At 42.4% G+C, this 16,814-nt stretch overlaps 1 protein-coding gene and 1 non-coding gene across 2 annotated transcripts; one reads left to right on the forward strand and one right to left on the reverse strand.

Moving 5' to 3' along the window:
• Nucleotides 1-9,928: 9,928 nt before the first annotated feature.
• On the reverse strand, nt 9,929-14,705 carry LOC110517847 (triosephosphate isomerase B). Its single transcript, XM_021595716.3, has 7 exons — nt 14,532-14,705; nt 12,525-12,648; nt 12,269-12,353; nt 11,857-11,989; nt 11,168-11,253; nt 10,834-10,921; nt 9,929-10,601 (listed from the first exon to the last, which is right to left on the reverse strand). Exons 1-7 carry the CDS (start codon nt 14,638-14,640, stop codon nt 10,483-10,485), a joined length of 744 nt encoding a protein of 247 aa, XP_021451391.2. The 5' UTR covers nt 14,641-14,705; the 3' UTR covers nt 9,929-10,482.
• Nucleotides 14,706-15,356: 651 nt separating this feature from the next.
• Nucleotides 15,357-15,412, forward strand: LOC118964363 (U7 small nuclear RNA). Its single transcript, XR_005051413.1, has one exon. It is a non-coding gene; the product is annotated as a U7 small nuclear RNA (small nuclear RNA).
• Nucleotides 15,413-16,814: the final 1,402 nt, after the last annotated feature.

Raw genomic sequence — 16,814 nt, forward strand, 5'->3', positions numbered from 1 at the left:
CTGTTGTATTCAGCGCATGTGACAAATACAATTTTATTTGATTTAGTTTGCTGTCTTTCCAGATTCAGTTTGAAGTGATTGTGTGAGTTGTGTTGTTGGCTAGCTCCTCTGAACAACGGTGTTCTGATGAGAGAACACATTTTCTATGCCAGGCGAGATCGTTATGGATGTACCCAAATAAATGTCACTAGAAAACAACTTAAACAAACGCAAATGCAGCTACTATGCTGCTATTCTGGCTGCACTTTTTGATGTGACTGTACATTAGCCATAGTTGGCTGGCTAGCAAGCAAGGGATAAGAATGTTGCCCGCCAGTATGGCAATGGAACATTTAGAATGAACGACTGTATCAGGTATAAAGGTAAGACCCAGATGCAGACACGTCGAATTAACAATGGTTTAATGATCCAACGGGCAGGCAATGGACAGGTCAAGGCAGGCAGGGGTCAGTAAACCTGAGGTTTGGCAACGGTACATGGATGGCAGGCAGGGTCAGGGTAGGCCCGAGGTCAATAATCTAGAGGAGGGGCAAAGGTACATGTCAGCAGGCTCAGGGGCAGGCAGGCAGGCTCAGAGTCAGGACAGGCAAGGGTCAAAACCAGAAGGGTGAGAAAAAGAGCGACTGGGAAAGCAGAAGCTGAGAACAAAAACACTGGTTGACAAACAAGACAAACTGGCAACAGACAAACAGAGAACACACATATAAATACACAGGGGATAATGGGGAAGATGGGCAACACCTGGAGGGGGGTGGAGACAATCACAAACACAGGTGAAACAGATCAGGGTGTGACAGACTGGGTCACGTCCATTGATACAGAAGAAAAAGACTGAACGACTGGGTCACGTCTCTGGCAACCAAACCGATAGAACGAACGACCAGCCGGTTTGGGTAGCAACCCTAGATTTGTGTCAGGACTATATCTTGTGGAAGGAGGAAATAGTATGAATAAATTGATCAAAATACATTTTTTAATGAAAATATGTAAATCATTATTTGAATATGTTGGTAAGACATTGTATAAAAGTGATAATGCTCTCGAAGCCGGTGTTTGGACTTCGTCTCGGGCCTAACAACACCTGTGCCAGCATATCCTCCAAACATGGGCTTTTTGGGCATTATCACTTAAATAATGCACACTCTAGAATGACCTTCAAGCCAATCAGAAACTATTGCCACGCGGGACTAGGTGGGTGCAGGAATCCGACGCAGAGAGAGTTCCACTGAGGTTAAGTGCTTTACTCAGGCACAACAAAATAATAAGCCCAACAAATACAGGGCGCGGGACACACAACGAGACAACCCAAAAACCACAGGGTGCCAAGTTAAAGTAAAGAAAATCCACCACTACCTAAAATGCACACACACGCAACATAAAGACAGAAAATAAACACCCACAAAACCCAGGTGGAAAAAGGCTACCTAAGTATGATTCTCAATCAGAGACAACTAACGACACCTGCCTCTGATTGAGAACCATACTAGGCCGAACACAAAAACCAACATAGAAAAACAAACAAAGACTGCCCACCCCAACTCACGCCCTGACCATACTAAAACAAAGAATAAAATAACAGAACTGTGGTCAGAACATGACAATTATTCAACAATACCATGGTTTAATTAACCAATAAGGTCTGACGGGATGTGGTATATGGCTGATAGTCCAGCACTGTGGACACATCATAATACCCATAAGACCTAGCCATTAATCCAGTAATGGTTCCAATTGTTTTTTCACCATTCATTTTTGCATCTGGGATTTTAGCACTACTTCATATAAGGTCTGTGTTTAGTGTAGGCTTAACAGTGCAATTCTCTCTCGGACAAGGTGAGTTTTATCAATATATTTGCCTCAATTTACAAAATATTGAAATGGTAATTAGCAATAGAGAAGACCTCAGCAAGACCACAAATTCCTGCTGGAAGCTCCTAAATATAATCTCTAGCTGACACTATCAGCTACCGTTCACCAGCGCGATCAGAGACCTTCTGTGTCCAATCCATGAACTTCTTACGTCCCCTTTCTCTGTCTAGGGTAGCCTAGTGGTTAGAGCGTTGGACTAGTAACCGGAAGGTTGTGAGTTCAAACCCCCGAGCTGACAAGGTACAAATCTGTCGTTCTGCCCCTGAACAGGCAGTTAACCCACTGTTCCCAGGCCGTCATTAAAAATAAGAATTTGTTCTTAACTGACTTGCCTGGTTAAATAAAGGTAAAAAAAAATCTAGCTAGTTAGCAGAGCGGTAGATCAAAAAATGGCCTCTTTGTACAGTATGTTGACTTTGGTGTCTATTTCAGACCTTATGTTATTTTTCAAGGATGAGCGTGAGCATTCAAAGGGGAGAAGACTACTATAAGTCTGCCCATGTGGAGAAGTGCAGCTATAGTGAGGGAAAACTTAGTACAAATAATACGATCCCATCAGTTTTCTATAGGCTAGGCTTACTATATTTATTCCTCAACTTTTTTCTAATATTAAGCACATTGCTTATCTTTACAACAGGAATATAGCCTACCTGGCAGGCATGAAAATGAGCCACGAGAAAAGCGTCCTACATTCGCTATTTAAGTGCATAGATGTATTTTTTCCGCTGCCCCTGTTTCGAGACAGGTGCATGATAATGGTTGATTCTGAATCAAAACAAATTTCACACATATATTATTTAGTATATGTAAAGACAGGCTAATATTGTCACCCTTCAGACTTAATCCTATCATTTGTGAATGAATAAAATATGCCTTTTCTTTGCGACTTTTTCGAATCATAGTCGCACACCTCATGTAGCCTAGCCCAAAGGCCTATATGTTTTAATAAGGTTAGTATCACACCTCATGTAGCCTAGCCCAAAGGCCTATATGTTTTAATAAGGTTAGTATCACACCTCATGTAGTCTAGCCCAAAGGCCTATATGTTTTAATAAGGTTAGTATCACACCTCATGTAGTCTAGCCCAAATGCCTATATGTTTTAATAAGGTTAGTATCACACCTCATGTAGTCTAGCCCAAAGGCCTATATGTTTTAATAAGGTTAGTATCACACCTCATGTAGTCTAGCCCAAAGGCCTATATGTTTTAATAAAGTTTGTATCACAACTTTAGTGGCCAAATAACTTCTTAAAATGAAGCACATTAATCCGCTTTAAAGGGGTTTAGAGTCTAACTGGAATACATACACAACGCGTGAGTTTCAAGTTTGGGGAAGATAATTTTCACCATAAAAAATGCACCTTTTATAATAAAAGCATTACATGCATAATCACATTTGTGGTCACTTTTGATAATGGTGTTTTCCCGCTAATGGAACATTCGTGCTTATAGCCTACTGCCATGTGCGTATTGCTGCGTTGATAATGTGAAGAAATAGCCCAACGGGTTGACTACACCGCTCGCGTCTCGTATGCGAGCATTGCAAAATACATTTAGAAATCTATATTATTCAATTATTGCACCCACACTGCTCATGCGCACCAACGAGCGTCTGCATTGCCAAGGGCCAAAATAGAAGTCAGTTCAATTTCTGACGCAGATCGCGCTGCAAGTCCTACCTCTCTCATCTCCTGTTAAGGGAAATTTTTATCAATGATGACTAATTATGTATACATTACAATCAGGATTGACTAATCAGAATGCTATTATGTTACTGTATATGTACTAATCCGAATACTATTATGTTACTGTATATGTACTAATCAGAATACTATTATGTTGCTGTAAATGTATGAGTTTTCTTTCTTGATCCCAGTACTGAATATAATGTGTGTGAATGTGGTCAAGAGTTAGAACAATGACTGTCTGTTCCTTGGTACAAATGAATCAGACTGGCTAGAATGCTTATCTACACGAGAAAACCTTGACTCGTAAATTATATTAAATTGGTAGGGAGACGGATGTGGGAAGGCTTGAGATACAGCCTTTGTACTGGAACGGAGATGGCACGGGTTGGTGTTGGAACTAATGACGTCATTTTCAGTTTATAACCTGTGGTAACCTGTATCGTGTGGAGTACTCTCGTGAATAAACTCTGCTGTTTGACTTTAAGACTGGGCTCTGTCTATTATTATAGAATAAGGGTCTTACATATCCTTATGAATTGACAGAGTGTTTAATTTTTATTGGGTATTAAAACATAGAGCAATTTAATTCCTTTAACATCTCCTCAATGGTTTATAGAAGCAGGTACCCACGTGCCATGTCCTCATTGGTTATACCCACGTGGGTGACTGAAAGACGAAATAGGTCAGTGACGGTAATGCACATAATTTATGAAAGTTGCCAATCGCAATATAAAGTCAAGAGAAGAAAACACCTGGAAGGAGGAGAGATGACTATAAACGATTCGGTTGACCGTTTTATGCATGGATTAATTGGTGGAGTAGAGAACCTTGTGCATTTCAGGTAAAATAACAACTCAATGTTTATATCCCAGGACAAATTAGCTAGCAACTGCAAGCTAGCTAACTAAATTGCCATAAATGTTTAATGCTTTTCGACCTGTCCCCATATTAATATAATTGGTTCAGAGTTTGTTTTGATATTTTAACCCGCATTTCGTGATCGCGTTTGGTGTGGGGGGACAAAATACATTTATGCACGATGGCGCATGATGGCGCACGCTCGCAGCCGGTTTGGGTTCCGTGTAATAGTTTATCAACATTTAAAGCTAAACGTTCTGATCTGTTGTGTCAGCCACATTACGTAAAAAAAAATTTTGATGCTAGCGTTTGTATTAATTTGGGATCTATCGCATTCCAGACTGTGTTTGGAATATTTATTTCTTGCACAGAATAGAATAGGTCAACTTTTGTACTATGGTGGATAGTAGATTGACATAGGCTAGTGCTTCTGCTGTTCGTTAGGCCTACTCATGTTGTTGGCTGACGAATATGTGTGAAATTTGTTTTGAGTTAGAATGGACCATTATCATGCACCTGTCTCGAAACAGTGTCAGCGGGAAAAAATACCTATCTATGCACTTAAATAGCGAATGGAGGACGCTATTCTCATGGTTAATTTCCATGCCAGCCAGGTAGGCTATATTCCTGTTGTAAAATAAGCAATGTGCTTAATATTAAGAAAGTTGAGAAATGAATATAGTAGGCCTAGCCTATATAACGCTGATGGGATCCTCCTCTTTTTAATAGAGGCCTGTTTTCTCACACAATTGCATAGCCTATAGAAATGTTGCAAAACATGAGCTCATGGGCTCTCATGAAGTGTTTGATTAGATTTTTGATACATTTGCATTGATGTCAAAGTGATTACAGGTACAATAGAGTGCAGAGTACCAGGCAGTTAGCAAATTTGATAGGCTACTAATGACCATCAGCAACATCAGAGCTTGGAGAATCCTAATTACCATGACTAAACGGTCACGTGGAATTTGACTGACCTGTACCCAGTTGAAGACAACCCTCTGTCCCAAGAGCCCACAAACAAGGATCTTCAGTGGCCAAGGAACCTTCTCCGGGGCAGGATCAGAGGGACGGCATGTCTCCTTGAACCTGAGCCAGAACATCAGCTACCCTCCCTGTCACCCTGTCTGTACCGGGCCCTTTAAAAAAAAAAAAAAACATTTAAATGACATACCCAAATCTAACTGCCTGTAGCTCAGGCCATGAAGCAAGGATATACAGTGCCTTTGCGAAAGTATTTGGCCCCCTTGAACTTTGCGACCTTTTGCCACATTTCAGGCTTCAAACATGAAGGGACAGGGAAGATGGTTAAAATTGATGGGAAGATGGATGGAGCCAAATACAGGACCATTCTGGAAGAAAACCTGATGGAGTCTGCAGAAGACCTGAGACTGGGACGGAGATTTGTCTTCCAACAAGACAATGATCCAAAACATAAAGCAAAATCTACAATGGAATGGTTCAAAAATAAACATATCCAGGCGTTAGAATGGCCAAGTCAAAGTCCAGACCTGAATCCAATCGAGAATCTGTGGAAAGAACTGAAAACTGCTGTTCACAAATGCTCTCCATCCAACCTCACTGAGCTCGAGCTGTTTTGCAAGGAGGATTGGGAAAAAATTTCAGTCTCTCGATGTGCAAAACTGATAGAGACATACCCCAAGCGACTTACAGCTGTAATCGCAGCAAAAGGTGGCGCTACAAAGTATTAACTTAAGGGGGCTGAATAATTTTGCACGCCCAATTTTTCAGTTTTTGATTTGTTAAAAAAGTTTGAAATATCCAATAAATGTCGTTCCACTTCATGATTGTGTCCCACTTGTTGATTCTTCACAAAAAAATACAGTTTTATATCTTTATGTTTGAAGCCTGAAATGTCGCAAAGTTCAAGGGGGCTGAATACTTTCGCAAGGCACTGTACATATTCTTGGTACCATTTGAAAGGAAACACTTTTTCACAGTTTGTGGAAATATGAAAGGAATGTAGGAGAATATAACACATTAGATTTGGTTAAATATAATACAATGAAAAAAGCAACCATTCTTTTGTATTTTTTTTAACCATCTTTGAAATGCAAGAGAAAGGCCATAATGTATTATTCCAGCCCAGGTGCAATTTAGATTTTAGCCACTAGGTGACAGCAGTGTATGTTCAACGTTTTAGACTGATCCAATGAATCATTGTATTTCCGTTTAAAATGTTGTATCAAGACTACCCAAATGTGCCTAATTTGTTTATTAATAACTTTTCATGTTCAAAATTGTGCACTCTCCTCAAACAATAGAATGGTATTCATTCACTGTAATGGCTACTGTAAATTGGACAGTGCAGTTAGATTAACAATAATTTAAGCTTTCTGCCAATATCAGATATGTCTATGTCCTGGGAAATGTTCTTGTTAATGCTAATCGCATTAGCCTGCGTTAGCTCAACCGTCCCGTGGAAGGGATATCCCGAAGAAGTTTTAAAAATAAGCGCACCTGGGGCATGCAGGCATCCTGGCTGGCATGGCGTGGTCAGCAGAGCAGCAGGAGGCTATCTGTCACAGGGTTGGTTATGTTTCCACTTGCCTCTAAAGAAATGTGTATTTAATGTTCAAGCATTATTATTGGTTGGTTCAACTCTGATGACAATAAGGTGTGTTGTGATTGGCCCCGCTTGCAGATAGGGCGAGATCGCGAATGTCAGGTCTTCCCAGTATGAAAATGTGATGCAAGGGGTAGGTCACGTTCTGAATACTGTTTTATATTTTACAATGTGTACAAGTTTGCTGTAGGTTACTGATTTATACATGTGTGGGTATATGGTACCTGTTAGGGATTGAGGGGCTTTCTGGGATGTGCTTTGGCATATGATTGCTGTAAATACGTGTGTTAGCTAGCTTACACCGATGTAATGGTCACATAAGCCCACTGCTAACACAGTTGTCTTCATGCTACAGATTTTGCCATCGACAGCCATCAATATCGGTAAGCCCTGCACAACTAACGTGCTGTTTCCCATTTAACAACAGCAACAGAAATAAATGATGCTCAACTGGGACCACTGGCTGATGTGATTTATTTGGACAAAACACAACGCAAGGAGAGTAAGATTTACATCTGTTACATATACGGCAGGCAACAGTTGGACAGCGCACCAACCCCAACTGGCACACCATGAGGAGAGGGAGGTTAACTGCCAGAAATTATGGAGCAGTGGTTAGGGCCAAGCGCATTACTCTGTCGCTGCTATAAAAAAGGGTCCTCAGATCAGTCATTGGATGGGATGTTGTCTGTAAAGTGGGCTACAGATAACAAAGAGGAGGGCATCAAGGCATTCAAATGGCTACAGGGATGGATATGCAGGAGTCCGGGCTTTAGATCACAGGGTCTGGGATCCTGGGTGCCTCACCGGAGGGTCTGGTGGGCACCACAGTAGTGGTGGAGGTCAAGTGTCCCTATGGTGCATGGGACCTTACAATTGAAGAGGGAGTGAGGGAGGGCCTTACTGGCACAAGGTCCAAGGTCAGCTCCACATCACTGGAAAGGACATCTGCTTCTTCATTGTGTGGACCATCAAAGCCTCCATCACCATCCCCATCTAGTGTGACAACCTCTGACAGACTCATATTGCTCCTCCTGTCAGTACCAGTTTTCTGTTGAATTTAAACGTTCACTGACAGGTGCACAACCATTTGCCATTATTTTCTCTTTCAGAAACTGACACATTCCTTTGCCGGATACAGCATTACTACAAACGATTAAACCATTCTCCCAACACAGTAAATAGACCAGTAGTTTATGTAAAATATTTGACCGTATGGGTAGGCTACAGTAGCCTATTACTGTGCGATAGAGCAGGGGTTCACAAACTTTCTCACTCAGGTCACCCAGCATTGGGGAACATCAAACTGTTCACACCCCTCTTGTTGGTGGAGAGAACATTTAGTAGGTTTAAAGCTTATTTCTTGCAATTCCACACATCAGGCTGGTTCTTATCCCGCCGCTCCGGCTACCTCCACCGGGCTCCTGCGCGACCCAGTGTTGGTGGCTATTCAGTCCCTCCTTTGCACCTTGGCGGCTCGTTATAAGGGGTGATCCATAGTGTCTACCTGCCTGAAGACCAAGATCAGCATCTTGCTGTCCTCCCACGAGTGTGACTGGAGGGTCGTGGCTTGTGAAGATGTATCAGTCGTCTTTAAAACCTCTGTGCCCAGGCTACACTATATCTTTTCCATCGCAAAGTTTGTGCTAGCATTTACAATTTACCACTTTCTTTTGCCATGTTTCCCCTCAGGAGAAGAGAGCTTCATAATTACATATCTTAGATTAGCGGCTGTGGTCATCCGCCATCCCACGTTGATTATAATCAGTAGCAATTTTAGCATGTAAATCTTGGTGGGGCAAACTCAAGAAATTGTTTAGATGCATGCCAGCAAAGCCACTACACAACACTACATTAATTGGACTATAACGGTGACAAACGGTGTCCACAAAGCTGTCCCAACACCTTCCACTGCAGAACAGTTCATTGAGTCTTATTTACTACCTTTTGAAAATAACATGTGACTGACTTGCTTAAACAAATGTGGTTTGTGCTGTAACTTTGGCATAAGGGGACGAGCGGATAAGACGCAATCCACAATTTAGATTAAGACATGAATGAGCGAGCTAGGACTGACGCAGTCAAGAGAACTATTTCAGCACTTCTGAAATGTACAGCGACAGAATTCATAACATGAGCCTTTCTTACAGTATTGTCCCTGTACGCCAAGTCAAAACCATAGGATAAATAAAGGGGTCATGAAACAATGAAAGCTCTTACAATATTCAATGAGATTTCACTAAAACAGGCTATAGGCAACAACAACAAAAAGTATTCAGACCCTTTACACAGTACTTTAATGAACCACCTTTGGAAGCGATTACAGCCGCGTGTCTTCATGGCAGTGGCGATTTTAGCATGTAAATCCTGGTGGGGAAAACTCCCCCAAAATTGTTTAAAGGAAGGGGGCATTGAAAGTGCTTAGAATATTCATTGACATTTCTCCAAACCATGCTGTAGGCTACATGTGCACCAACAAGTCAGAACAGTAGGCTAAATGAGGGGGAAAGGGACCAAATTAGTCAGGTGAGGCACATGGGCTACTAACAGCTTATGACACTACATACATTACTTTCTTAGCTACAGATCTCCCTGGCATATTACATCATTTGACAGCTTCAGAGTTCAAGGTAAGGTGAGAAGAAGCCGCTAGAGAAAATAGGATAGTGTTTGACCTTTATAAACAGCTCCACTTTAAGAATGCTGCTGAAGAGAAATACATTTAGTTGATGATTTGGTGTCGCTTATTGGACATGTGAATTGCACCATTATCTACATGAACGCTCAGGAGTTTGGCGTCATGCTACCAAAGTACCACCACCAGATACTGTAGTCTGACAGGCTTTACACATGAGTAGGAATGCAGCCTCGTAGCAGTCAAGATCATGCAGTGTCCACAGACATAAAATAAAAACAAGACACAACTAGTCTAAACCTTTTATTACAACATTTCCTAGGCCCCCACCCCCTCAGTCGGCCATGACCAAACATGGACATGTAAATGGACGCCTCCCTCCTGACCGGAGGGAGGCGTGTGTTCTATGGGAAGGGATAAGCCATAGAACATAGTTACAAAGACTCAGCTTTAGTGCAAAGGCAAGTGAATCTGATTGACGTTGCTAGTTGACACTGTATACATAAAAGCTTGTAAACTTTCAAGTAAAAGGCATGGTTGTTCCATCCAGAATGGTGTTGTCAAGCGCAGTCCCTTTAAACAGTAGTGGAGGCCAGTACAAAAAAAACACCATCTCAGTGGAACGAACACCTTTCACTGCTGTATAGTATGCTAGTCAATCTGTCCCTTTTCTTTGAGACATTCAACCAAAACAGGAAACCGGTAAAGACATCGTCACAAATACTTGAATAAAAAAAGGGTAAGGGAAGGGGGATCTAAGTGCCGAGTTGAGGATGATGGTTCATGTTTCATCTGAATGGAGTTGGCCTCAAATATTGGCATGGGTCTGACCACGTCAGGGTTTTTATTGCTTGGCGTTGATGATGTCAACGAACTCTGGCTTGAGTGCAGCGCCGCCAACCAGGAAACCGTCCACATCCTTCATGCCTCCCAGCTCCTTGCAGGTGCCACCTGTCACGGAACCTGAGAAGAGAGAGAGAGAACAGACGGATATGAGTGAGGAATGGATTTATGAGAGAGAGGGACAGAGTGGTGGGGAGAAAAGAGTCCACTGTACTGGTGGCACCTACCACTGCATGTCCCGGACTTGAATTAGATTAGCTACGCAATGACAAAACTTATTAATCCCCACTTTGGTGGTCGTGGCATTAACAGCTTAAGTGTGTTTAAACTTGAAGCAGATGAGCGGTCTCACCTCCATAGATTATCCTGACAGATTTGGCTACTGCCTCAGACACATTGGCCTTGACCCACTGCCTCAGTTTGTCATGAACGTCCTGGGCCTGAGAGACAAAGATAAGAAATAAGACTAATAAATAAAAACATGAATATGGGTTCCAAAGTCCAGTATGTTCCGACTTCAGTCTTCAATTTAGTGATGAATCTCAAATGGACAACACATTCTGCTCCAGTCTAGACTGAATATATACAGTGTAAAGAGATTCAGGCTTTTAGTCACGTCCCCATTGGTCCCATGTTCTTTCCATTGAGGTCATACAATTGTAAGGACGACAATAGAAGAAACTTACCTGGGCGGGGGATGCGGTCTTGCCGGTGCCGATGGCCCACACGGGCTCATAGGCCAGAACAACCTTGGACCAGTCCTTAATGTTGTCTGCAAACAGAATTGACATGATGAATACAGTACTGCATTCACATTCATAAAAAGGGAGAACTCAAAATGGATAAAGTGCCATCATGGACACTAGATATAACCAAGATAACCATGTAACACACTGTACATACAGTAATTGCAAATTCATTGCTTGCTTTCCAGATACAAAAAGGCCTATGCAGTTTATACGATTGTTATATATTACTGACATGGTTCTTGACATGTTTAAATGTAACAGTATAGACTTCATGTCCGTCCCCTCGCCCCGACCTGGGCGCGAACCAGGGACACTCCTGCACACGTCAAGTCACCCTCGAAGCATCGTTACCCATCGCTCCACAAAAGCCGCGGCCCTTGCAGAGCAAGGGGAACCACTACTTCAAGGTCTCAGAGCAAGTGACGTCACCGATTGGAACGCCACTAGTGCGCACCACCGCTAACTAGCCAGCCGTTTCACATCAGCTACATAAAGGTCAGGGCCCATTTTCAAATATATACAATGCAAACTGATCCTAGATCAGTACTGATAATATGTGTACGCCTGAGCAGAATCTGTGGTCCTGTGTAACACTCATGATGAATCAGTGATTTCAGTGACGATACCTGCGAAGTGCTTGGTCTGTGCGTTGATGACCTTCTCCGTGATGCCAGCCTCCCTCTCGTCCAGCTTCTCACCAATGCAGGCAATGACACCCAGGCCATTCTCCAGGGCGTGGGCGCACTTCTGACCAATAAGCTGTCAGGACAGTTAGCCAATCAGACAGGTTGTTGTAATATTGTTAACATTTCCTCTACTTGAGCAACACCTTGAGTGTTTATCAAAAAATAAATAAAAAGGAGATTCAAATGATTCGTCACTGCTCCTCAAATTCTGTCATTTTAAAAGGTCAATTCACTGTTGAAAGACATAATCCAATACTGTGTCATGGCCTTGTTCTTGTGATTAGTCATTGGAGGTGGCAGACGACTCCTCCCAATTTATAAACAAGAGCACTCCATCAAATAAGCCATTTACCGCATCAGTCTCTCCAAAGACCCAGCGCCTCTCAGAGTGGCCAAGGATCACCCAGTGCACGCCAACGTCCTTGATCATCGCAGGGCTGAGGAGAGAAAGAGAGGGGGCATAAAGGAAGCGAGAGAGAAGGGGAAAAGAAAGTAGTGTGTGAAAGGAGATTTACTTTGTTAAATCGGTCAACCTACAATGTTATGTTCAGTAAAGCACGAGAGTCCTGAAGACACTGGCATGCGCAGTTACAGGTCATGTCCATTACCTGATCTCCCCGGTGAAGGCACCACCCTTGACCTTGTAGCAGTTCTGAGCGGCCACTCCGATCTTAGGGTCCAGCTTGGACCTGGCGAACTCAAGGTAGATTGATGGGGCGCCGCAGACCACCTCTGCAAGCACCGAGAGAGAACCAACACGGTCATGCACTGACCACTATTCTCAGGGTTTAAATAGCAGACCGACTTACACTGGACCAGTTTGTATTCTTAGAGGTGAATTCTAAATTCCACTTCAGTTAAAATTCTCACCTCAGTCATCATGCATTGATGTCAACGTGTGAGACGAAGTGAAATTTCTAAGTGGAAGTCAGGATTTGCCCCTTGATGTTTACATGGATGCCCATGTTACAGTAATCTTTTCAGAAAAACTTAAGTAGGATGGGTACACAGTGATTGGTGATATTGAGTATCAGTGGTGACAAATCCATGTAGTGCCCCACTACTATTCACTTCAGTATATAAAGCAACAAGGCCTACCGATCAAAATTATTAGGCCTATTTGATCCACAGTGTTGGTTATACAGTCCAATACCTGAGTCTGCAGCATTAGTACACACTGTACAACTGGGATATCCCTAGTGTTGTGGCATACAGTAGGCATACACTGACATTAGCAACGTAACTGTATCTTGGGGTTAAGTGAGTCTATATTAAACCTCCACAGTCACTATTCCCTCTGCAAAGGTCATTTATCCATGCCAACAGTCAGTCCCCCACTGCAAAAAGGTCCTAGTTCAACCGCCAAAAGGTCACTAGAACTCAACTCACAAAAGTCACATTCTGCTGGGGTCGAACAGGACCTTATAAGTTCAAAGGTCAACCACAGGATAAAGCATTTAAAATACTCTGCAGGTTCATAAAACGGCCCAGGGAAGTAGTGACTGAATATTGACTTTACATTTCTAGAAAGAGACATGGGAAAAGCCTACGTGAGTTTGTCATCTGCTGGCACATGCAGCGTCCTGTTTCATGCGTCAGTCAGTGTGTACTGTGCAGACGAGTTGTAAAGGGGTGGCCCTTTCTGTGGGGTGAAGTCCGTGGCTGTACACTGAAATGTAGGCTACTACACGGACAGACAGTCCTTATATTTGATGCTCCAATAAATACCCATGTGCGTATCCTGCAAAAAAAGGGCACAAAATGTGACTAAGTACCTTTAGCCTGTTCTTGAACCGGTGTTCAAATGCAAACAGGGCATATTGCATTTACGCGTCTGTGGCAATTTGGAAATCCACGATAGAGAATGGCGGAAGCAACATTTTCATGGCGGAGAACTCAATCATTTTATTGGTTAATAAAATGAGTATGTTGGGCATAAATTAGTTAGTGTAGAATGTATTTCTACATTAAAGTATCGTGATGGTGCAGTGAACCACAGTTGGTCCTCCTGGTAGTTATATGAACAGGGATCGCGATCGGATGGATCATTATAATACATTAAAGAACATACATTTCGCCCCTCGCTTGCGCCAGACAGTAGTGGCTACGTGCTGTAGGGAGCGTACGCCCACTGACAAAAATCCACTTAACAAGTCATGTTCTTCTATCCTAGTTCGTTTTAAAATACTGGTTGAAATCCCCTGACAATGGCTTTCGCTGGTTGAAAAGGAGTATAGTGGGCTTCAGTACCAAAATAGGCATAGGCCTATGTATTCTGCATTGGTGATTTCTGTTCCACAAATTGTCGCTATCGCACCACAATTAGACCACAATTTGGGTCAGGGTATCCTATAATTTAAAACCCTTGTGAAAGTGGCAATTAAAAAAAAGGGACCTACCGGAGTATAGCTGGGTTTGCCACCCATTGATTCGTGCACTGATAACAGAAAAATGACCTTCCTTATTCTTTGTTGGTTCACAATACAAGTGTGCGGTGCGATTGTCATCTCAACTGAATAGCCTACACCAGGACACCCAATACGACAAGTTACACCATTTCAAAAGATCAACTGTCTACTACACGAGTCAGACATTAAAGCACAGAAAACACGCACCGGTGTTGGGGTCGAGCTTCGCAGAGTTCAGGGTTTTGATGAGTTCGCCCAGGCTTGCCTTGTCGCCATTCATCTTCCAGTTACCACCGACGAAGAATTTTCTGGACATATTTGCAGTTTGGGGTCGTTCCTCGGCCTTAAAACAGAGCTGGATGTACCTACTTCGGGGAGAAGCGCAACTACGCGTGAGCAACTCACTGTATTTATTATCACTGGCCACGTAACCCCACCTCTCAGTTTGTTCTATTGGTTTACAGAGACACGCCCAGAAAAGCGTTTCTTTATATACAATGGTAGCCTTTTATTTCAGTAGAATAAAGAGTCTAGGCTCCAATTTCACAAAAAAATAATGTTCTTCAAATTAGGCTATCTTTGTTTTAAGCGTGAAAATAATATTTATGTTTCAGTATATGGGGATGAAATACATAGAAAACATGTCGAACATTCTCAAAGAGAACCCACTGAAAATGTGCGGTTATCTCAAATAAATGGCCATTCCTACAAACGGCGAGCAGGGCCTGCTAAATCGAATGAACCCATTCTCACGCAGGAAAGCTGAGAGAATTCAGCGGGTTGATTGGCTAGCATTCAATCTTGTAATTTGCATACCCAGCATGCATTTCGTATTTTCTTAGGCCATCTGTCTTTAAAATTGCTTTTTTTAAACAACAAAACAAGCCATCTTATGTAACATTACAACATGTTTGTCTTTTAATAATTTAATAATTATTAAAAGTATTTTTTGTACGCATGTTTGGAGCTAACTCTGGCACAAACACTGACGGTGAAACCTACAAGAACGCTTGTGACCTTCAAACGGTTATGGAAAATTTGCTCTTTTAGTATTTGTCAAGTAGGCATCTTCAATTGAAGAAGCCCCCGATCTCTGTTGAAAATAGACGATACATTTGACCCTTCTGTACAGATTGAAGGAGAGTGTATATTTACGCAGTAAGGCATAAAGGTGTGGTACAGTGACCATTTACAACAAACCCCCGTAGTGCATATACATGTTTTGTCATACCCCTGGTAGACGTCTGTCAGCCAATCAACATTCAGGGCTCGAACCACCAGGTTTATAATTGGGAATCACTCACTCACTGTATGTTTTTAAATCCTGAATGGTGCAGCGGTCTAAGGGACTGCATTGCAGTGCTAGAGGCGTCACTAAAGACCCGGTTTCGATCCCAGGTATCACAACCGGCCATGATCAGGAGTCCCGTAGGGCAGCGCAGAATTGGCCCTGCTACGAAGGGTTTGGCTGGGTAGGCCGTCATTGGAAATAATAATTTGTTCTTAACTGACTTGCTTAGTTCAATAAAGATTACATTGTTTAAAAATTAAATCATGGGGTAGTAATCCTGATGTAGACTTGAACACTCAGTGATATCAACCCAGCACATTAGCTATTAGTTACGCCAAAAGATCAGAACACCTTGACGAGGTTTCTATTATTGTGTTAAGTTTGCCCCCTTTCTTCGGAGTGCGCGTCCTTACGCTTTACTCTAGTAAATTCCTCACACCGGCACATTTGGGATGTGCTCTCGATGGCCACAACTGGAGGCCATCCCACTTCTGACACCACTGTAGCAAAGTCTGATTTGTAGTCCAGACTGGTGCTTGAACCAACTGTCAACCCAACACCTGTCGTCTTGATACAATAGGCCTATTTTCATTTTTGTAAATTTACTGATGCTGACAAATTGATAGTGTTGGTACAAAAACTGGAACTGAAAACTGATGCTGACTAAACAAGTAGATCATCTCTATCCTCCTTTTCATTTTTTTGTACATGTGAATAAATCCCAATGTAGGCAATATGCACCCCACCATGTTGCTTTCATCTGTCCTGTCATTTCAGATCATCAGTGCAGAAGATGAGGGGTGAAGTCAGGTAGAGAGGCCGATTCAGGCTATTAAACTGTGTCACCTTGTACATAATCTGATCAATCTTGAACAGTTTACCTTCCCCAAATTCTAGGCCCATTTTATGATATTTACAGCCATTTCTGATCATTAAATTAATAATATTGTAGTGTTTCCAGGGGCAGAGCGAGATTTCGAGGCACAAACAGGTTTCCAAAGGCTACGGTTTGGGGAGCGGTAATCGGTTTTTAGAAAGGTCACGTTTGTTACCTACCTCAACTGAACGGGAAGCAAGTCCTTGTGCTTCGCCATCTTTCAGGGCCCAAGCACACCCGTCCATGCTTTCGGTGGCCGTTACAGGTCATCCCTATCCCACTTCTGACACAACTGTAGTGTTAATCTATAATTATAATGCCC

The sequence above is a fragment of the Oncorhynchus mykiss genome, chromosome 3 (genome assembly GCF_057628025.1).
Source record: "Oncorhynchus mykiss isolate SJ-2025 chromosome 3, ASM5762802v1, whole genome shotgun sequence".
Classification (NCBI taxonomy): Eukaryota; Metazoa; Chordata; class Actinopteri; order Salmoniformes; family Salmonidae; genus Oncorhynchus; species Oncorhynchus mykiss.